Source organism: Aptenodytes patagonicus, chromosome 5, assembly GCF_965638725.1.
Source record: "Aptenodytes patagonicus chromosome 5, bAptPat1.pri.cur, whole genome shotgun sequence".
NCBI lineage: Eukaryota > Metazoa > Chordata > Aves > Sphenisciformes > Spheniscidae > Aptenodytes > Aptenodytes patagonicus.
Window position 1 is genome coordinate 3,008,530 of NC_134953.1, and position 24,305 is coordinate 3,032,834.

Sequence of the window (24,305 nt, forward strand, 5' to 3'; positions counted from 1 at the left end):
TTATGCCACCAGCAGCTTTTGGACAGCAATTGGTGCGGAGCCAAATTTCAGAAGGAAGTGATTTCAGGGAAGTGTCGATAAGAAATAAAGGAAATATAGTCTTTCTATACTGAAATTTGAAATTTTAGCAAAGAACCTTCAGCAATATTTTGAAAAAATTTCTGGTGATTTTGCTGCTGAAAGCCTTGTGACATCATCGAGTTTGATAGCATCTTACTTGACTCAGGCCAATGAATTTGACGCCAAATGAAGTATAAAGGCCATTTTAACTTCTTTCAGTGCAGTCTGTGTCTAGTGCAGAAAAGTGTAAGAAACCAGAGGAAAATGACTTACTGAAGTCATCAAGGGGGGAAACTGTGAGAAAGGACAACTTCCCTTAATATGAAAGAAAGCAGTGAGAAGTATCACGGTTCAGATATTCCATTTTAATAATATAGTTTTTAATATCGTAAAATAAATATACGGGATTTCCTCTGCCGTTGAGTCCCTTAGTTCTGATTCAGCATTGCACAATTTAAGCATTTGCTTAAATTGAACAAGCTGTAAGCACCTGCTTAGAAGTAGGTACTTGTTATAGCACGTTTCCCGAATACAGGTCATAAACTATAATAAATATCGGACTCTGTAAGTATCTCTTATGCTTTCTATTTACACCCTATTTTGAAACAGCATGGCAAATGAAAAAGAATGAATTCACATTGTAAGCATGTTACAAATATGAATGGCATGTTTTGAGTATAGCTAGGAGCTCATAATTAGTAAGATTTATGAATATGGGTGGGTGAGGAAATAATTTCTCAAGCACAAAAACTTATTAAACTTTCAAAATTCTTCCTTAGCCAAAACAACTTGTAAAGTTAATATCAGAATAATCTGAATAGATATATAATCTGAAGGATTATAGTGTCAAATTAAATTAATTAGCTGATTTGGAAACATCTCTTGTAAAAACATTTTTGATATCTACTCATTTTTTAAACCAATGAAATTGAATAATTTAATTTGTAAAATGTCAAAATGAACTCTCTAGCTTCTCATAAAATTCCAGGGGAAATTCATAAAAGCAACTCTAGTTCGTATGAATAATTACTTTCTGACCAGGTAGATTACATACACCAAGGCAATAAGCATATATATCTCTGCATGCCCTACTGGAAAGCCAGCCACCTGCATGTTGGTCTCCAAAATGGTTATGGAACATCCAGTCTTTTTTGATGACTGTTTTTTGAGTGGAGATTTCATATAAAGTCTGAACAATGACAGCGAAACATGATCACAGCATCAGACTTTGGGAATCTCTCCTATACATACAACGTTCTTAGAATTTAATCAGGAAAATAACAAAGAAAATTACAAATTTTTGGAACTCTAATTTGGATTTATTTAGAAAACCTGGGTTTAGAGTTGTTTCTACATCTATAAATACATGTAAGTAAACTGGAATATTCAGCCTCACTGCTGCAAACTTCAACATTTACAATTGAGATTGCTGAAGGTAATTTACCGAGAGAAACAATCTAATAATTAATTTCCTTTTATAATCATGCTACCTAACATTAATATTAGGTTTATGCATATTCATTTTGCCAAACTATAGGATGCACAGTTATAAAACTAGAAACTATTAATAATTCAAAGTTACTCACCAATTAATATATTTATTTTATAAATTTTGTTTTCAAAACAAATGGGCCTTATGTGTTCTACTTTAGAGATATTTGGCAATAAAATGTTGTTACTTCAGCAAGAAATAAAGTCACTAGTCATCTATTAAAAGTCTAAGCCATAAAGAGCAGCCCATTACTGTACTCTCCCTCTGTTGCTAACACTTACAGCACTTTCTTGATTACCCTAAAAGGAATAATTGGAAGGGCACAGTGTTTAATTGTAGTTCTAAACGTCCTCAGATTCAATTTATTTTAAAGAAGGACTTTTAATTTAATGGTGCATAGGGAAGTGCATACTTCCAGCAGCAGGTATTATACAATTGTCAGACTAAGAAAGTCAGGGTCAGAGTCGTCATGGAAACTTTTCTCTGGAAGGGTGCACCATTCAGAGCTTCTGTAGCTGTCAGCAGTATTTTAAATTCTTGATACATCAAATTAAACCCAAGGATTATCCCCCATGCAGGAGGAATGCTTTGATAACTCTTAAGCATGATCAAGACCCATCTGCCTGACGAAGAAGCTCCTAAAAATCTGTTGACTAAAATCTAACACATGATAAAGGTTGAGGCAGTTTAAATTTGTTGGTGTTTCCACCCTTAGACACAGGCCAATGTCACAGTTACGATACTGGTTTATGGGGCCTCTATGCAACCTAGTCTAGACACTCGTATTTACTTTTTGGACAGTTTGCCAGATGGAGCCACAGACAGGGAGTTAGGGGTTGATTAGTATCTCACCACTACTGTGTTTCATATATTTGATAAGACCTCTTGACTGAATCGGAGGCGCTCATTTTCCCATTGCTCTTCAAACTTCAGTTCCCAGAATCTGGCATAAGCACACTTCAACTCTTCCCAGTAACTCTTAACTATCATTTTCATAATGCAGATAAAAAACCAAACCCAACACCGAGATATGAAGCACTATTGTCTCGTGAGTTCATCGCTGAAGCATTATTTCTACTCGTTATTTTTAGACATAGCTCTCCCCAGGACCTCATCAAAGTCATGGTATTTGGAAGGCTGTTCCAACCCAGCTCTCCACCGCTCCCTACAACAGTGCAAAACCCAGAGGGGCACAGCTGAATAGCAGAGGGACGTTTTATTCACGCTGTGCTCAGTGTTGACTGCCTGTTCTTCCAACTGACAACCCCATTCTGCCTTTTCTGAATCTCTCTTCATCAGCAAAACCCCCAAGCCTTTCCAGGAAGAACAGGAACACCTTATTCTCTTTCTTTCTTCTGCAGATCTAAAATGCGTAACAACATTTCTAACGCAGTGGCAAAATGGCTGTCTCCGCTCACAACCAAGGAGTTTGCAGAGAGGAACTGTCCTGCCACAGCATCCTCCCAGCTAGCACCACTGTCATACTCCAGGTCCAAAGAACAATTAAATGAAATCCCTCAAGACGTTAGAACAGGTAGGTGTGTTTAGATGAAACATGAATGAACTCAAATCTTCACTCAAATCATGCACAAACTACCCCTGAAGTTTGGGGGGACGAAAAAGAATAAAAAAAGATCTGGTGATTTTTCCAACTTCCTTTTTTTTTTTCCTGATAGAAATGTCAAAACATTTCTTTTTTTTTTTTTAATAAAAAGTAGCCTTCATCAGATTTCCTACCCATTAAAATAAATTCTAAAAAGGGGGATTCAGATAAGCATCCAAACTTTTAAATAGTGCAAACCTCCACATTTTTGATGCTCAGCCACCATGACTAACCTCATGCAGGTACTATTTATATTGATATGTGTTCTCTCATTAGCTCCAGCTGAAACAGGAATGAGGGATGACAACCATACAGAACGTATTTATAGATACAGTGGCACTGATAAGCATGTCATGTAATCGCTATGAGGTTTTTGCAACTCAAATTACACACATAACAATAAATATTATAAAATCATGTTTAGTTGGGAAGATAAAGAATAGAGTGGAAAGTATTTCACTTGAAAATAGTTTAGTACAGATGATTCCACCATACTTGGATAGTTCCATGTGCTTGTGCATTACAGATACTCAGTTATGCATCTACATCAGCAGTTTACAACTGTTAGCTACAGGTTACAGATATCTGCAGAGAACCTGTCTCTTTCTGCATTTCTAACTTTACCTTTGTTCTCAGCGTACAGAAACAAAAGGGACATTCAGGGATATGCAATGAAAATGCAAAAAGGAGATGGTGTGTTTAAACTTTTATTTTCAAAAGAGGAAAGTGATTATTGCACTGATAGTAAAAGACACAAAATTATTATTGTCACACACCCCCCCCCCCCCCAAACTGGAAAGGACACAATCTCTTCTTTCCTGATATCAGAAAATAGAAACAAGAACACATACTACTCCTGTTTACTTTTTTTCTTTCTTGACTTAAGAAAGTGTAGCCATGGGGAACTGTTCTAGCCTGTCCAGAGATAACGATAGCTTCAAAAGGAGGGGACAAATTGAAGGATTGTAAAGCCGTAAAAAGGACAGAAGCTAAATAACAAACACGCTAGACGAAGGCTCTTACTTTGTTTTGAAGTAGAACGCTGCACAAAGCATGCCCACTACGACTATGCCAAAGACGATACAGGAAATAGACAGCACCTGGCGCTGGTACACTTCTTCGCTCTCTGTGAACAGCAAAATTGAGAATTATGAAAGCATCAGAAAACAATACTTGCCAAAAGTGGATTTCAGCACATCATGGTTTCACTAATGATGGACAGATACGAGAGATTTGGAGGTCTGGGCTGGCCGATTCCTCAACAGAATGGATGCTTCTCTGAACCTCTCATCTCGATAAGGTTCACAGAGTCGTGGCCTCTTAGGAAAGTTTTAGAAAATGGTTCCAATACACACCGAGTGATACATAATAATAAAAATCAGGATCGTTTAGTATTTTCTCTGCCCTACATGCTATCTTTCAGCTTTTTTAGAAAGCTTCTACTGTCAATACGATAAAAAGCCCTACAATCATGGAGTTTTTCTGGCTTAACGCAAGACCCATCAGAGCTCTCAGAAGGTCCCGCAAGATTCGGAGTTATTTTTTAGCTCCCCCAAAAATGTAAGATTTTTATTGATTGAATGGTGGTTACAATGCCTTACTCCCATGTCATTCCTTGTACTTGAAGCTTCGTACAACATACCACAGCAAAAAATTAATTCAATCAACTTGGATGGAACCCAATGACTACTATGCTACAATGCACCAGATACTGCTTTCATGGGAGTCTACTTTTTTAAAAGAAATTTCCTTAATAAATCTCATAATCTTCTAATTAAAACAGGAACAGAATGAAAGTAAAAAAAAGAAAAAAGCTAAGAAAACAAGAGAAAACACTCATTCATGACAGCAGACAAACTGATAGGCAACTGGAGTTTCACACACTGAATTCAACAGCTCCTTAAGCGTTACATTTTATTTTTATTATTTCAGCTACTTCTCTAGTCCAAAGTGCTAACACACTGTGCTGGTTTTGGCTGGGGTAGAGTTAATTTTCTTTCCAGTAGCTGGTACGGGGCTGTGTTTTGGATTTGGGCTGGAAACAGTGTTGATAACACAGGGGTGTTTTAGTTGTTGCTGAGCAGTGCTGACACACAGTCAAGGCCTTTTCTGCTCCTCACCCCACCCCACCAGCGAGCAGGCTGGGGGGGCACAAGAAGCTGGGAGGGGACACGGCCGGGACAGCTGACCCCACCTGACCCAAGGGATATCCCACACCATATGGCGTCACGCTCAGCACAGAAAGCTGGGGGAAGAAGGAGGAAGGGGGGACGTTGGGAGCGATGGCGTTTGTCTTCCCAAGTCACCGTTAGGCGTGATGGAGCCCTGCTTTCCTGGGGATGGCTGAGCACCTGCCTGCCCATGGGAAGCAGTGAATGAATGCCTTGTTTTGCTTTGCTTGCCTGCGCGGCTTTTGCTTTCCCTATTAAACTGTCTTGATCTCAACCCACGAGTTTTCTCACTTTTACCCTTCCGATTCTCTCCCCCATCCCACCACGGGGGAGTGAGCGAGCGGCTGGGTGGGGCTTAGTTGCTGGCTGGGGTTAAACCAGATTGTTATTTTTTAAGATCCAAACATGCAACATACAAAACAGTATTTTCATTCATATATTTTAGGTAGAAAACCAACATGTAGGAATATCAAAGCACAGTAAAAGCACTGTACACTGACAAACCTACATTTCCTTTCTAGGTTGTTGATCTTCAGTGGAAAACCCCCATCAATGTGGATACCAGACACATTATGTCAAGTAGGTGACAGTAACTCCCAGTTCCAGGTTCGTAAGTCTCAGGTTCGTAAGAATAAAATACTGTAGGACAGCATCAAGGTGAATCTAGGCAAATACTGAAAAAAATCTACACCTAACTGGAAATTCAGTCAAATACTATCTGGTGTTATAGTGACTGAAGACTATGTACAGATTCCTAATCAGTACTAATTGTTAATTTCTTGAGAATTAGTATCACAGTGCTGTTACTAAACATTTGGAATCTTAAATACAGTCGTTTGTCTTCTGTAAAAGTCCCAGCCCCTTTTCATAAGCTATTTTAAATAAAATTACGAGTACCAAATCTTTATTTCTTAATTACTTCTTTACTTGCTCACTCAAAGAACACCACGGTGATTCAGAAGCCATTTCTAATATGCAAAATGTCCTCAGCTCCTGTTGACTTCTTTCTCTCATTTAATTTTGAAATTCTAAAAGTTATACTTTTTAAAATATTGCCTTAAAAATAAAAAGAAGTAAATATAGTAACTTACACTTTTTACATGTCTAAAATATATCCAGAAAGGTTGTAATTCAATAGGAAATCCTGATAACACTGTAGTAAAACTGATTCCAGTAGAGCTTTAGGCTCATTCCTCATTGGCACGTATAAACTTTGGATCTAGACAGTTTTAGTTTCTTTTTTTGTTTTGTTTGTTTTTACTAGCCTGTGTAAACACAATTATCCACCTTCCATTTCCACTGCAGTACACAAAGGACTAATCTCACAGATTTTGAATTCTTACCTTGTGGTGGATCACACTGCAAACAGTTAAAGAATTGTTCAGTTCAGCAATTGTTAATCTATTCTGCCTGAATACCAATTTCAGCACCTACTGCCTAAGACCACAACTAAAACATACATACTTATGAACTGTAATTTCATTCAAACATTGCATATAATTTAAAAAAAATCTATTTATTAAAAGAAATTGATTTAAGTAACGTGTGCAAACAGGCTTAATTTTGCTTTTCTTTCAACCTAAGTCCTCATTAAATAGCTTCTTTTTTTTTCCTTTTGTTATTTTTTTGGAAAACGGTGAGTTTAATGCAGCTATGGTCTTTTGTCAGTCCTGAATAGCTATCACTGTCTTGTTGAAGATGCTTTAGAATACCTCTTACCAAGATAAAAGCACTTTAGAGACTGGACAATATTATCTTGCTCAAACAACTATGTGAAGATTTAAGTTTTTTGTGTAGTCAGATTAATCCCTGTCACTAGCTTTCAACACATGGTGATCAATGCTTTCTTTCCTTTTTGTTTATTTTGTACAGTGCATATTTAAAGAACTACTTATTGATTAACTTGACTCCATTTCTTAGACACCTTTGTTCTTTTTTTTATATACTTTAAGTCTTTATTTATGTATTGAACTCCACCATTTTTTGTCTCCAACATCTTAAAATATAATCAGTGAAGCATTTTTCCATTCTCTGATCTTCCACATTGGCTTTTTAAAAAAACCCCACCTTCTTACTGATAGGAATGTAATCTGTCTCTCTGTGCAAACTTTGAAGGTCTCCTCATTGTTGCCCTGATTTAACCTCACTATTGCTCTAAACACATATAGCACAGCTGAGATCCTCTCTAGCCAAGGTGTACTTGAATAGGGCCTTTAAATAAGGCAGAAGGCTACAGCTGGGTGCTGCAAAGCACTTTTGCTCTCACAGAACAGAAAGCTGTAGAAATTCAACGCGTAGAAAAGAGAATAACTGAAAATTCCTTCTCCTTAGTTGAAGAAGTGCATCAACTTGTGCATACACGTATTTACATATTGAAACAAATTTCCCAAGGTAATCTAAAGTGTGACTGAAATTATGATAAGTCTTTCTTTATCCACATATATTCATATATTCCTTCTGAAGTAAATCACCTTAATTACATTCTATTGAAATAAATACTCTAGGGAGAGGACTCCTCATTTAATGAGCAGCCAAGAAAATATTTCAGCTAAAACTCAAAATATAAACTGCCATGGATATTCCTGGATAATCCATCTGAGGAGTTAAGACTACAGAACACAAATTCCACCAAGCATTCAAATTATACGAAATACGTAACCTATACCAACAGAAATACAGCCACAGACCACAGCGCTGAAAAATAACAATAACTGTTCAGATGCAGACTATTTTCTTTAACAAAAATTATGGAGAGAAAGATCTTTCCAGAACATAAAGATGAGACAAACTCACATGGGACATGAAGCCTGTTGAAAGGCGAGGTTCCCATATTCAAGTCCCCATTCATTGTGTGCGCTGGTACATGCCTAGCGCATTTTTATTTATGCTATTGATTCCTTCTTATTTTCATTCCTGCTACGATATTGTCTTCACTTGTCTTCTCCCTTCACCTCTGTCACGTCACCCCACTGAATGTAAACTTCTCGTGCCCTAAGTGCTCCTTTTTCTGAGCTTATCTCATACATTTGCTACCATTATGAAACACAAAATGACTACTGGTCACCCACAGAAGCAAAGTTTCTTCCAGCACACACATCACAGTCACATTTCACCTGTCTGTTACTAAAAAAAAGTACATGCCATATTCCAGGTACTAAGGTTTTGGGTTTTTTTATTCTCTTGCTCTTTAAAATTTTCTCTTAAAGGCTGTCATCTGTCTGCTCTATGCGTGTGGAAAGACCCACTGAAGCATACACACAAGTCTTTAGAGGATTAAAAAGTGTAGGGTAGACACATTTTTTTCACGATTGTTACTTCTAAAGGATATGGTAGTTTTGTTGTGTAAATAAGCTGAAACTTGCCGCCTCTTTGTGACTTTATTATAAAAGGAAGAACACTGGTATAAGGTCCTTGAGAAACAATCACGTATGTTTCTAACCATATTACTCAGAAAAAATAATTCAGTTAATTAAAACAGATTATGTTAGGCTTTGTTAGCTCCTAAATCCACAATATCATTACCAGCCAAAATCACTGGATCCTCTAGTTCTATTGTGTATTTTCTGAATTCACAGAAATATCTTTGAAAGGTATTTCAAAGATGAAGAACAGCACCGTGCATGTGGCCTAAGCAAAACGGTAACAAAACAAAAATAGTAGCTTTCCCCCTCGTGGTGCTTATTTCAATGGCTCTTGAATAAAATCTCAATATGGTCACAAGCATCAGAGAGAATAATTATTGAATATTCAAACTGAGCCAACTGAGAAATTACGACATTTAGCATACAAATGCATTACTTAAGCTTTGCTCTATAAAGAAAAAAAATACAAATAAATGTGCAAATTAATTTTTCTGCTGAAGTTTTTACTCCCAGCCCGAAAAGCGCGCCAAACCCTAACAGCATTCAGCATTCCCTTAAGTTCCTCATTCCCCTCCCCTAAATGGACCCGCTCTGCATTTGCCGCAAGTAACAACATGCTATAGAATAAATAGGGAAAGCCCAGTATCTTGTCATCGGTATTCATGGCAAACACTTGCTTTCCATGTACTTTCTCCCATCAATAAATGCCAACTTTATGAAAATAATTCTATGACTTATTTTTCACCAGAAAATTCAGAGATGTTCTTCTTCACCTTTTTCTCAATCCCTGCCATTTAAGAGTTAACAGAGGAAGCGTGGCCTAATGGATAGAACATAAAACCAGCTTTTCCTCAATAAATTACAAGACGGCATGAAGGCAGCAGGGTTTCTTTTTGTCCCCATGCAAAAACTAAGCCATGCAGGTGCAGCGAAGCGGGCGCTGCCACCTCCGCTGTAACCTCACTGCCACGCGCTGTTTTCATTTCCGTTCATTCCCTGCCCGTGCATTTTCTGACGCACCTCTTCGCATGCCGTACTGTATTGGAACGTCCTGCAGAGCCAGAACCTCGCTACTGAGGTGAACCTCAATAGTATCATTTGCCACTTACACTCGTATCGGTGTCCTCCTCAGAGTCCCATATACAACAACAGAGGAAACCCCATACATGGGGTTTGGAAACCCCAATACATGGAAACCCCATACACAACGTCAAGATTTCCAATAAAATACAGATTTCCATAAGTTAAAAGGCAAGAGAGTAGCTAAAGCGTATTTCTCAATATACTTAGATTTACGTGTGACAAGTGCTGAGCTATATAAGGCATTCTAAATTTTCATGAAGAGAAGAAAAAAAGCCTGCATGTTCCACAAAATCTGTGATTGCCTCAGCATCAGACTTCCAACTCTCCCAAGAGTTTTCTCTGTTCTTTCACTTGCAAAAACCTACTGTACAGATTCACTGCCATATGCTGTAGCTTGTGCTAAGGCAGAACAGTTTAACAGTTGAACTGCCACAGTTCGCAAAGTTCTTCTTTGACCTTGGCTAAGTCAAGATCCTTGTTCTTTCTGTAACCATAAGGATAATATTGCCTCTTCCATTTCAGTGATTAATGTGATAAAATTTAATATAAACATACTAACCGCTACAGGAATGAAGTCTATGCAATACATAAAATAGATAAACGTGCCCCAGATAATTCTGTTCCAACATCTTTAACAGCATATGCATTACTTCACATAAAATATCATGTTTTATTCTAACTCTCAGCTACCTTTATTAGACACTGAGTTTTCTTCCTTCAGCTTTTGCTTGTCTGGGTAGAATTTCCCTTTTAAAAGGGCTTCAAAACACTTGGGTTCACAAATTAGGAGCGGAAGTTTGTATCTGCTATCGTTTACAGAAAGGGCAGAGTCAAGGTTAATTGCACAGATTCACATTTCAAACTGGAATGAGAGCAAGCTGACTTCTGCTGGCAAAAGTTCATAAAGCATTTCATAGTTTCGATAGCGATTCTCTCTTGGGAAGAACTGTTCAATGATTCTGATTGTAACAAAGATTAACAAAATACATTTTCTTGTACTTGTGGAACATCCACAGCAGAAGGATCTTAATGAGAGCAAAGTGAAATAGATGTAGCTCATTATATATTATAATTGCACGATAATATACATTGTTTGACTACTGGTATTTAACACTAGTGAGATCATTTTCTGCATCCACAGAAGGCAGAAAAGCAAGGGATGAGTATTCAACCAGACTGACCTATTTTGAGTACTTGATTCTACAATATTAATGCTGCATTAGCACTAGTTTTGCATGGAATATTAAAAATGAAGCAATGAATTAAGTATAATGTTATAGACTCATCATGAGAAGGGATGCAAAGGTATGTGCTCTAACCCTGAGCTCTCAACCAGCTATTTTAGGTCGGTGAGTGAAAGGTGAAATCTCATTCAAAAATTAATGAACCAAAATCTCCTGAAAAGTTATTTCCATCAAGCCCATCCTTAAAAAAACCCCACAAAATAAAATGAGCCAAACAGTGGAGAGTAATTTGCAAAAAAGAAAAAAGAGAGGCTAACCTGACACAAGAATGTCTAGTGTCATCTACCGTTACAATAACCAACAAGTGGAGGTGCCAATATTCTTAGTAAGTGCTAGTTGTTATGAAGTGAAAATTTGGTAAGTGCTTTTAAACAGCAAGATCATAATTCTGACGGTAAATTAATTTTAACTTTGGTTTCCTAAGAAACAATCATTTCCTTCTATCTGCAGGGAACTTGGGAATTTGTGTCAGCTATAACCAGAACTCAAATCTAGCAAACTTTCAAAGCCTGAGTTAAGTACATTCAATGCGACATATTTATTAAATCTTAGGCTTGAAATAGCTCCATAGGCAGCTAAGGGATGAGAGGTAGCTTTTTCCTTTTTAAGAAGTGTGGTTAGGAGTTTTCGTGTATTGACAATTTACGAGTAAGACAATCCAATTCTATTACGAACTTTATCTACTTTCATTCGATTTCTAAGATGGGTAAGGTCAGTCATCTATCAACAAAATTCATTACCTAAGTCTCATCAGCCTCTGTGTCCGCACGCTAATTTTTCTTTTTGAAAGACTCAGTTTTAGAATTTATTACAGCAATTCTAAGTTCCTCTAAGACCTTCTATTACTGCAAAAATACACCCAGTAAGCTAGCCTGAACTACGTTATTATTATATACTAATAAGAATAAAAATTACATTTTTATTGTAATTTTCAGTACATGAACCTTGTTTTGATCTTATTCATTTTTGATACAACCTGAATATAAATGTTTTAACTTGAGTTTGCTAAGTATAAGAGAAAAACAAATATGAAGGCCATTCTTCCTCCCTCCCCCAAATTAACTTCCCATCTGGATATAGGGGAAAGAAAGTTACCTGGTTAACAGAGGTTGACAGCTAAAAATCTATGGCAATATTTTAGACAACGAGCGCACTGAAAAAAACCTTGTGATAAAAAGGGTAAAGCCATCTAAAACTGTGATCCTCTGACAGAAATCTCCCTGCCTGATGGCTGCCTGCGTTTTTGCTGACGAGTGAAAGGGATGGGCGGCTAAGGAGCCGCCCCCAAGGAACAGCAGTCCCGAAGGAGAGAAACTCGACAGCTGGTGGAGAGAAAAAGAACCCACTAAAAGATCTGAAACATTTCATTTCTGTTTTATGTTAGACCACTGTTGAGGGTGCTTCTACTAAAAATGCATCAGGTCGCTGAAGAAATAGTATCATGGTAATACGGTGTGAAATTCTGGGCAAACCAGCTACACCTAAATGAGATGAACTCTTGCCCTAATCTCACGTGAAAACTTGCAGCTTTGAGGCACAAAGCTAAAGACTTACTGAAGTTTTTCCTGGGAGGTAAGGATTGCACGCGGCCCTACACGCTGTGGTATTCCTGCAACTGAGAAAAGAAATGAGCAGCTCTCAGCAGAAAAGAGCAGGGAAGCAGCAGGCATTTTCAAAGAAACGGTGTCCCTTTCCCCCCGAAAGGCCGCGTCATGTCTGAAACGGAGGGGGACGGGACCCCACAGGGCACCTACTTTTTTGTCACCTCCTGTTGTTCAGCGCAGAAGGGCACTGACCAACAGTGACCCTCCCGTCACCAAGCCAAGCTCATCCAATTTAGTTATGACTCAATCAGCCATCAGCAATTAGTCCCATAAGCAGCACAGCAGTTACCGGTTTCTGGACACAGAAAGCTCTGCCTTTATTACCACCAATGAAAACGAAAAAGAGATTGAGACTAGCAAGAGGAAGCAGACACTGGTGAATAGGAACATCCAAAGCTTAACAGCATGATGAGGCAGAACAATTTGCCCCCTCGTTCTTTGATTGTCAAAGAAACTTTAGAGCCCAACATCCCCTCCGTACGCTTTTTTCTTTGTGTGTATTCACATTGCACAAGAGAGAACCGCAGCGTCAACGCTGTGTGAGTGCTTTTCCTGGCACGATGGATGGCACGACAGGCGGCACCGGGAATCCACCAGGGACGGGACAGCACCGGCAGCACAGCAGCAGCGACTCGTGCAGCCAGCACAAAATGCATAGCAATGGAGTGGTACCAAAGAAGCCAACTGCAAAAATACACTGAAAGAAAATCCCCGCGGGACAGCTGGAGGTTTTTAAACCTTTGCAGTACTCTGCAAGTCTAGGTGGTGCAAAACCTCGTCATAGTACCATTGTTCGGCTTGCTAGTACCTCGGTACTGAACTAAGAGCTAAAACTAATAGCTACTGAACTAACAGCTCAAACCACCTGTGTTTTAGTTACTAAAACCTCTTAGCTAATAGCTGAAACTTCATGATCTACCATCAAGTCTTACGCTTTACATCACTTCTGCTTACTGAGAATCACAGCTCCAAGTACCTCCAGCTTCTACTGCGGGTCCAAGAGATGCAAATTCAACCCCTTGAATGAGGTCTTTCACCATCAGACCACCCTCGGTGACAGGATCGTGCTAAGTCAGCAGGCAAGGAGGGCATGCAAGATGCTGATAATTTAGTTTCACAGCCAAACACCAACCAAGCAGATAGTCTGCGCAGTTTCAGCTACCTTTATGTTGACAGCACTGTTGACCGTTCTCATAGAATGGTTTTGAAACCGTTCGAAATTTAGGTAAGAAAATCCACAAAACTGTAATACATTACAAAGTCTGAATGTTACCTACTGGTCTTCCATTGAACAAAGAAATTTGCAACATTTTCTGCATTGTACAGAAAAAAGCTTCCAGTCTTTCACAGATACGCAAAAAGCTTCAAAGCACAAATCACAAAAGCTTAAAGATTGGAAAATATTACAAATACACAGTGATCTTTTCTTTTAATTAAATAACATTCTTTCCAGAAGGATTTAGTTTTGGGTTTTTTTTTTAGTGGTTATGTTTCCATGTATATTCTTGCAGGCTATCAATTATTTGCCAGGCCCTAGAGACCTTTCATACCATAGATTTCCCACAGAAAGTGTTATACCCTTGCTCTCTCTCTGACAGACTGTGTAAGCTCCACAATTCTGTAAGAGAGCCTTAAGTGGGAGGGAAATGGTATGCTATCCTGCTCCAGAATGATGACTCACCCCTTTTTCCTATCTTAATTTTTGGCTGCTTCTTGGCACATCTCTTCATCTTCCCTCTCTGATTTTGTTACCTTCCTTTCTTTTTCTTTTTTTTTTTTTTTTTTTGTAAATCTCATAACCACACACAGTTCTGCACTTTAAAAATGTCTTTGCTATCATCTTTTTGTCCCCCACCATCAGCATGCAAAATCTTCCAAAGTGAAACTTCCGTTCAGCATTCATTCTCCTTGTAATATAACCTCCTATTTCTGCAAAGTCCATGCTCAGCTGAGCTTTCCAGCTCTCCTGAGGCCCTGGTTCAGCCGTACGTTGTGCTGGTAAATGGAGGAAGCAGAGGGAGGACATTTAGACACAAGCTTCCTGCATGAGTTATTGTAGAGTGCATCACGGCTTCTTAAGATATATACATATATATAGGGACTAATCCAAAGACCATTAAGTGCAATAGGCGTTGGATCAGATAGATAATCATTGCACTTTAAATTGTTTGATATCTAACTCCATAAAGACAGTTTCTGAGAGGTTTATTACATAAAAATATTATGGCTTTATAAAGCAATAGCATTCTTTAATTCTGCCTTAGTAATTCCTTAGCTGATGAGGGCTGTTATTCTTAAGATCCTAAGCATGGCTAACATCTAATATAATAATGTCTTAATTTCCCAGCTGATATTTTATTTGATCTCAGAGCTTGCATTGCAATTATCAACAAAGCCCTGTCACCGGAATTTCTCCCACAGGTGAGGCTTATATATTCTATACCTTGCTCACTTGCTACTATTGAACATTCCACTCAAATCTCGAGCTAACATCAAAGCTGCCAAAGTACATTTGACAGTTATTGTTGATGGCTACATTGTCAGAAGCTCACAGTAAGTCAAGCAATATTATAATTAAGTGCCATCTCTGTTTTGACTGCTGCTGGTTTTAACCAGGGTGCTTTTATAGATTGTTTTTTACAAAAATATGGTGTGAGCAGTGACAGGAGAACCACAGAAAATTATTGTTAATAACTTGAAATATTTTTTGCTTTTCTTCTTCATACACTGAAACAGAAACATGGTGTTCCACCTGGGAAGGCTCTGGAGGGTGAGGGCACGGAGGATAAGGACATGGGCTTAGTCAGCTGCAGAAAGATGTGACAAGGGACACTGCATTGCTACTGAAGTACGACAGTTTCTGAACAAGACTCCATACTGCACGGGACTGCGTATTTATGCATTGCCTTCTTTTTGTTCCAAGCCCCAACTCCTTGACCTGGCTTCTCCTCACAAGCCAGGGACCAGGGATGGATGTGACGACAAGGAGAGAGACTGCCAGAGGGAGTCAGAGAAGCGTCCTTCTTCACAGAGCCTTGTGTCAACCTGTGTTCCCCTTGAAGCCATCCCCACTCAAAGCTCCCAGATACATGGAGGATTAAGGGACTGTATACTTGTGCAGCCATTACTTGTTCTGCTGATTGTCCCTACCTACTCCATGAGCCAGTGGAAATTGGAGACAGAGATCTGGCTCGGTGCGTGCTGTCCCTCACCTTGACACAAAATATTCCCGTCGGTCAGGTCCCCATCACAGCAAGTGTATGTTCACTCACTGTAATGACTAAACACTCAAGTCTAGGCTGGATAAATGATCAGAGAGAAAACCAGTCCATGTTGGCAGAGAGAGAAAAGCAAATATGGTGACTGTAAGCAGCTATATGCTTCCTTTAATCATAGAATCATAGAATAGTTTGGGTTGGAAGGGACCTCTAAAGGTCACCTAGTCCAACACCCCTGCCCTGGGCAGGGACATCTTCAACTAGATCAGGTTGCTCAGAGCCCCGTCCAGCCTGACCTGGAATGTTTCCAGGGATGGGGCATCCACCACCTCTCGGGGCAACCTGGGCCAGTGCTTCACCACCCTCAGCGTAAAACATTTCTTCCTTAGATCTAGTCTAAATCTACCCCCCTTTAGTTTAAAGCCATTCCCCCTTGTCCTGTCGCAACAGGCCCTGCTAAAAAGTTTGCCACCATCTTTTTTATAAGCCCCCTTGAAGTACTGATGGGCTGCAAGAAGGTCTCCCCGGAGCCTTCTCTTCTCCAGGCTGAACCACCCCAACTCTCTCAGCCTTTCTTCATGGCAGAGGTGTTCCATCCCCCTGATCATTTTCGTGACCCTCCTCTGGACCCGCTCCAACAGGTCCGTGTCTTTCTTATGCTGAGGGCTCCAGAGCTGGACGCAGTGCTCCAGGGGGGGGTCTTCTCCAGAGGCTTTTTGCCAACGTAAGGGATAATGCATCCAGTTGTTCATACTGAGCAATAACAGACGCTTAAAGTCTACTAATGTGAGCAGCAGTGTTAAGACACGATTAAACCCTCAGCCCACAAAACGTCTAGCAGAGCGCTCCCTGCGCGCACCCACGTTGAGGGATCTGCTTCGTGTAGTTGGCAGTGGCTGCAGGTAGGCAGCAAGCTGCCAAAACCAAATTGCTCACGTGCCAACTTGTACGTGTATGCGACTGCTGGGACTGCCGCAGCGCAAGCCTTATCACATTCCTTTGCTTCAGAAGGATGGAGGAAGGGGATTAAAATCTTTAGCAACTGACATATTGCATGACATCGATAATACATCCTAATTGTGTTCCTAGTTAAAAGAAAGTTCTTAAAGTAGTTGAGAATACAGTTTTACTTATTCTTGTAACTCCTCTTCCTGGCCTCCTGACAGATATATACAAAAAGCAATATATAGTCCAATCTCTCTATATTAATGTATTTAGGTGGTTTTAAACACATGTGCAACTCGTAGCTCAAAGGGATGCAAACACATACTTAAAGGTAAGCATGTACATAAACACAAATACATTTTTTACTAATAGATTTTTAAATTTCAAAATCCCTTGCATATGCTGATTTTTTCCCAAAAGCGAAGCACACAAAGTATCAGAAAAAATCCGTAAACTTGCCACTTCAAAAAGATGCATGGTTATCCAAAACCATACAGTGCAACATCACCTCTTATAATCTATAGAAGAATAAGAAACTAAACTCAGCAATAGCAAAAGTATTTTCAGGATGACACATGCAATGAGTTTAAAGTGACTTAAAAAAAGAAATAAAATAAATATCAAATTATCTCTGACCCTGAGGAGGTTATTGAGAAGACGGAGCCAGTGGTGCACGGCAGGAGGACAAGACAAAACGGACAGTATTTGAAACAAGAGAGTTTCCCACTGGATATGAGGAAAAACTTCTTCCCAAGAGGACAGCTGGGTGCTGGACCAGGCTGCCCAGCGAGTCCGTGCCGTGTCCATCTGTGGAGGTTTTTGGCACCCAGCTGGTTGACTAGGGAGCTCCTGAGGTCCCTCCAAACCTGCATTACGTTATGACTGCACGAAAGGGAGCAGCTTTACACAGTCGCTGTGTGGCAAGCTGAAGGACATATTACACCAATGTCAAACGTTTTCAAGCGAAGCCTGACTGGTGGTACCAGTAATAAACATTTCTACACAGAGTGCCTGGGTGGGTGTTACAGGCCAGGAGCTGTCATACACGACAGCGATGCTGGCAGCACAGGGCAGCTTTTGATGTGCTTTGTAACACCTCTGGTCATGATTTTTTATCTAAAAATTGCAAATGGAAATACTATGCCAGAAGTAAGCGCCACCTCTGGTTCATCACAACATTTTAGCATAAAGCTCACTTTGCCAAGCAGTCACGGCAAAGTGTTTTCTGATTCATGCTTTATATGACAGCCCTTTCTGTACCCCTAAGCTTCACGTCTTTTAAAAATATTCACATTATTTTCTGTGGCAGTCATGATGGACGGCTTATGACTATAGGGCCAAATGGGTGCTGAGCCTTGAACAAACATTGCTGAAGCATCACGGCTCTGAGTATGGCTTAATGAAAAGAATAAGCAGACTAGGAGCGGCTGAACAGAACAACCCCAACAAAGGCAGCTGAATAGCATGCAATAACTTGGCCTTCTTGGGCCTGCCTGTGACCCAGTTTTCTTTTCTGCCTGGGCGAGACATATTTTGAAGAGCTCGGATAGCGCTGAGCGGCCGAGGGCGGGCTGACGGGGAGGCAGGAGGCGACAGCTGCTGCATTGCCATGGCATGAAAGCAAAAGGTGAGAGAACACAAAAGAACAGCCTGCAGAAGACAGTGCCGTTTACGATCCCAGCGCCGTGGAAGAGGTGTGAGAGTTCATGGAGACGCCTTTATGATTGCAACTGAAATTCCACACAAAAAGGCTTCCTTGCTGGCCGACCTGCTGCCTGTGGCTCTAAGTCATTGTTCTCTCCCCTACATCTGATGTTACTCATGTTTTAAAATTATATGCCTTCATATTTCCTAGCAGCTTTAAATAGTTATGGTTAATTCTCCTGTCATTAATTCAGGAAAAATCCAGTTTGCAATATTATTAAGAAGGCAGCTAGGTAAAATCTCTGCACATCTTAACCGTCTTTGAATTTTTCCTTTGCTGTCAGGTGTTGCTAAAGCCAAGGAAAATGCATTGCCTTGCCACGCTGCTCTTCATACATCCTCTTTGACAACTTCTATCTGTTTTGCTTCTCTGAGCAGGACTAAAGAGGAGATTCCTTCAGATGACCTTTCTTTACTCATCATCTTAACAGTATACATCTTATACCTACTCTAAGAAACAATCAGAAAGCACGATTCATCAAGTTGCCAACATATCGCCATCATCAATTTCAATTTTCACAATATTGTCAGAGAATGCAGAGGTGGTATGCAAAAATGGTAGTTATGAACAACGAGAAATAAATTAAATGATGTCATTAAAAAGGTAAGGACTTACAGCTTCCTCAGTTGCTAACAATAAAGGAGACATCAAATCTCAGTTTAGAGGTCTCTTCCTCTAAAACAGTTTTGTTTATATACATAACAAACATAAATATATATTTTTATACTATGTTAATAGCTGGGAACTAGATTCAAGAACCTGCCAGACTGACATTCCTCAACCCCCCAACTCTTCTCACTTGCAGCTTTTATGAAATCTTTCTGGGTCTTTCCACTTTGTTTAGACTCATTTTTGAGTTGGAAACATTTAAGCAGTGTTTTGGATGGATTAATCTGGGAAATCCACCTGCTGGGACTCTTGTGCAGAGTAGAGCAAGAATCGCTAGGAACAGTGGGACCGATTCTGGTCTACTTTGCAACATGCAAGAAAATTTCACTGAAAACTTAAGAGTCATACTGGTGTAAACCCAGAATGTGCATGACCTGCCATTACTATACGTCAGCTGGAACGAGAGCTGTTGTTCAGATGTGAGCTTTCCTCTTCCATTTTGGCTCAAATGGTTCTTATTGAACCAAAAATCCATTTCCAGGTATTATTAACTGGCACATGGAACATCAAGCGTTCCAATAATGCAGAATCAGACCTCAGAAAGTACAGATAGGAGAACTACCAGCTCTGTGTCTCAATTAAGCAAAGCCTTCATTGATCATGCCTCTATTAGGTAATGCTGGATTTCATCTCATTAAGAATATTTTCACAGAAGCAACTGCAATATTTGAAGAAAGCAGGTATTTTCCCAGGCAAAGGCTTGTGAATCCTCTGACAAGACATTTTGAAAGGATGTAGAAATGCTGACCAGGATGGTCCCTGAATATATTGCATATTTATACCTGTTTCCCGCTCCTTGTTGTACTGTTAGCCAACCCACAACGAAATTACATACTGAGTCATTTCTTCACTAAAAGGTTTTTTGTTTGTTTTGGTTTTTTTTTTTAACCTTTTGACAAAACCAATATTATATTCTAGGTATTCTGAAATCAGCCTAAATTTCCATAATTTTATGAGCCAGACTATGTCCTGCAGAGTACCGTAACACTGCGATGATTTCTGACCTACGTCACTTGAATTTATAGAGAGAATCATAACAGACATCTCCATCAAATGTTGTGGATGCGTTCAAATTCATCGAGTCATTGAGGTCATTTATGAGATGTTGAACTTCAATAAGTGACTGTGTCAAAGCGTATATTTTTGCTTCAGTGAATTCCCAAGCATAAGCCAGTCAATGGGAAATAATTTAGGGGTAACTCTTGTACTTGCAGTACATTTGTAGCTTACTATCAGGTTTATCAGATTTTTTTATAAAGACTAGTAACTTTTAGCCTATTGTCACTATAAAAAATAATCCAGTCTTTGAAGCTTAATGATTTTAATAATCATTAACAAAATTCAGTCTGCGCAGTCATTCTCAGTTATATCCAGTTCAAGTACAAAATACTCTGGAAGCCACAATTTCCTTCTGGCAGGCCCCTAAAATCACCTTACACATTAGCCAGGACTCTCCATGTAATTTTTTTTCTTTTTTTTTTTTGGGGGGGGGGGGGGGGGGGGCGGAGGGAAGGTTTCAGTAAATCGAGATCTTGTCCTATGAAGTTTAATAAAAAGTTGCTTTTCTGCAAAAATAATTTTGGAAGCGAACCACTTTCAAACCCTGGAAAATGTAAAAAATGTACTTCAAATAATCAAAATGTTATTTCTATTTTTATAAACAACCCTATTACGTAAGAGCTGTTTACATATTATTTTACATTTGTAAAAATAATTTTAAAATTCTGTCAAATACTCACTGCAAGTACTGATGAAACAGTACACTAAATCAGTAGGAAACTTCCCACCTAGTTGAAACAGGTTTTGTTAATTACTCATTGCATATTGTGAGTAACGTAATTGCTTTAACTTGTTAAAACTACCTATGATAACCAAGACCTATTTATGGTAACCAAGGCCAAATCATTGAAAGAAACAACAGTAATTATTTTTAGTAGTATAATGATATGAAACTGTCCTCTTTCTTTCAAAAATGTCCGCACACAGGATAGAGACAAGCTATTCGCGGATTCTTCTCACTTAAGCCCTTCTCACAGAAAAAACAATGTTTTAAATGGTGGAGAATGTGACAGTGTGCTCCCCCGCCCAACCTGGCCTTTATCTCCTGTAACCCTGCCTAAGTGAGAGCTACCAGGGGCGGTCGTTCATGGATGCCGACGGTGATACTTCCTCCATTAACGACGTGGATTCGGGAGCCAGATAACGACACAGTAGCCCTTGGTTATCGTGAGAAATACGCCCACCTAACCACAGTTATCGGTATGCAAATATGACTGTGGGTCAATCCTCTTACCCCTATAGATCGTGAGCAGCCCAAGAGCCCCTTGAGCTCTCCTGCACGGCAGCGGGCTGCGCGGCGGGATCTCCCCTTGAGTAGGGACGCCTCTCAAGGTTACTCCTCGAGGTTGAGAGATTCCTTGCCGCGACAGATCCTCGGTAAGTGACTAACAGCATGCTAAACTTTGAAATCTTAGCTAAGTGATAGAAAGGATTGATTGCGCATAGATAATCCTTTAGACATAAACCGTTGACCAAGACTGGGACTAGGACTGGATCCAGCCGCACCTAGACTCCTCCCTGAGAAGGAGTTTAGAAAGCAAGGGGGTCCCTTCTGAACCTCACAGCTCAACGGGAGGGTCTCCCTGACAGTAATGTCTGACCCTGTCCTCTATGCAGTAAAGAATTAAGTGTACCTTGCCATCGAATCTTGTTCACTGTCGCATTTACTGCTGAACTTCGTTAATTCACGCTTTAACTCACTGTTTTCTATCAACAAAGTATTGTTGCTTCTCTCTTACAAGTGAAGTGCAGTCCCACTCCATCCGTGACAGAGAAGGATGTGGGGTTTTTTTTTTCAGAAAAGTCCTTAAGTTTTATTTGTCAGATAAAAACTAAACAAACTGCAATGAAGGCTGTCGTCACGTCACTATTAGTCAGAGAAGAACCACAACCCAGAAGTAGAAAAGGAACATTGCAGGTGCTTTTGAAAGAATTTCTCTGCAAAATTCATTTCCAAAACTTTGAAACTAACATCCAATATCACAAAGGTATGTGAAACACTCTTCAGATACAAGGTCAAAATTTACCCTGGTCAAAATGCTTTTCTACTTTTTCTAGCTTAGCGTTGGCTCACTATCAGGAAACTGTTCCAGAGTGTCTGGGAAAGGAAATAGAACAGCGAAATCATCCTCCCAAACCAGCTGAAAATCAGGATGTTTTGAAAGTCTGTAAGTTCTGCTGAATCCTGCTGCTACCTCAACTATCTTGTTTAAGTTCTTGCGGTCTATGTGTTGCAGTTACGTACACATGCTAGGATTTTCCCCAAAGCTTCCCCAACAGTTAAAGAAAATTCAAATCTTGCTAATTAATCTTTCATATGAAATGGGTTAAAACTGACAGAACAAATTTGTGCCTGGCTAGGTCCAAGTGATAAAGCCCTCTCCTATGAATAATGGAGCAGAAACATCAGAGATAAAGAAGCTCTCAAGGTTTAAATTCCTGTCTAGAGGCACTTGGTTTTGCTTTTTATTTTTTCCTTTTCTTTTTTTTTTTTTTAAATTACCCTTCCAGAGCCTAAGAACAAAAATTTTCAAACAACCAATTAAGAGATGCATGTAAGCATTCCTCTAATTTAGGGAATTAGCTAGCGTGGGGATGAAACGATTAAAGACAAGGAGGAAGGGTTTGAAGAAAACGAGAAAACTTGATTTCTCAGCGCTTCCCCCACACATACTGGTCATTTCTCAGGATGATGAAATGCAACAGACTTTTCTGCTTGCATGTCTGTAAATTCAGTAATCGTGTTGCTATCAATGAAGAGAGGCTGAATAACATGCACGTGACATGTACGATATGGACATACATTAGCTTGTCTTTAAGAAAGGTTGGAGCTACAGAATACTGAGCTAAACACCAAGGTTTTTCCAGTAGGCATTATTAGGTTTTTATATATCTTTTTATATATGTATAAACACACACGCAGAGGCCTCTCTATCTGTCAGTCTTTTTCAAGTGCTCTTGTTCCTCTGTACTAAATCTCCTCTGGCAGTACGACTCCATGACTAATCATTTGACCAAGTATAGGTGACTGAAGCAAGTACCCACGATGAACGCTCGCCCCTAGTACAATCCAAACAAGTAGTACGTTTCCCGAGAAAAGCCAATAGTCCAAAAAGCCATTGATCTTTTTCAGTGGAACAAAGTATTTCACTCCAAGTCTTCTTTCGCATGTTCAGTGAACTCATCCCATAAAATATTTTCCTCTAGAGGTAATTTCTCATTCTCTTAGTTGAGTGAAGACAGACTGAAGAACTACTGTAATTTAAAAATCATAATGTTAGTTGAAGTGTGGGTTGGCTTTTCTTTCCTGCTCTTCCTAACATGAAAATCATGTATGTTTCTGTGAAACAAAGAAAATATATCGTATTTCCGTGGCAAACAAAGTTTCCTAGCTATACCTAGCACAGTGTTTGACATACTTTTGGCATAGTACCATTGTTCGATACCTAGCTCTTAAACTCTGTGGAATATTTGAACACCCTCTGTATTTAAGGTGAAAACCTGTAGCACTGCCTTACAAGTTGTCATTTGACAAACCAAAAAAGAAGTAAAAGATATTTCTTGTAGCCTCATATTTAATATGCTGTAATTACACCATTATATTGCTTATAATATGAGGAACTCAAACAGCAGTGAGATCAACAGTGAATTTATGTAACATTTTCTTACAACAATATGTTGGAAGACAGATCTGCCTAAACAAAAATCCTTTAACATCTTAAAGAAAAAGCAGACATTTCGCACTTGACCACCCTATACTAAGGAAATATAAAGAAAAAAAATCTTTTACTGATTGTCTACATTTTTACTTCTTCCCATCTGCCATGCTTCCTGCCGTTCCAGCGCTACCTGGAAAGCCTCTCAGGTTTCACAGAAACAAAATAAAGGACGATGCCAGAAATCTCTCTTCAGAAAAAAACAGCTCTTTCTTTTTCTAAATAAACCGTAAAACGTGGACTTTCTAACTAGCTCATGTACGGATGTATTTAAAGGCATGCAGTGGTACAACACGGTACCCTAACGTATCTGACTCTATTTGGTTAACATTACACTTGCTTCTCTCCTAAATTATAAATACCCTCGAAGGCAA

The 24,305-nt window shown here is 39.4% G+C and overlaps 1 protein-coding gene across 4 annotated transcripts in view; it reads right to left on the reverse strand.

Annotated features, from left to right (window-relative positions):
* The window catches only part of NRG3 (neuregulin 3), a 427,079-nt gene that overhangs the window by 23,024 nt on the left and 379,750 nt on the right, over positions 1 to 24,305 (reverse strand). For all 4 annotated transcript variants that reach the window (XM_076338348.1, XM_076338347.1, XM_076338349.1 and 1 more), the window contains one exon: positions 4,179 to 4,281. In XM_076338348.1, the coding sequence (XP_076194463.1) occupies positions 4,179 to 4,281 (103 nt within the window). The remainder of the gene's footprint in view (positions 1 to 4,178; positions 4,282 to 24,305) is intronic.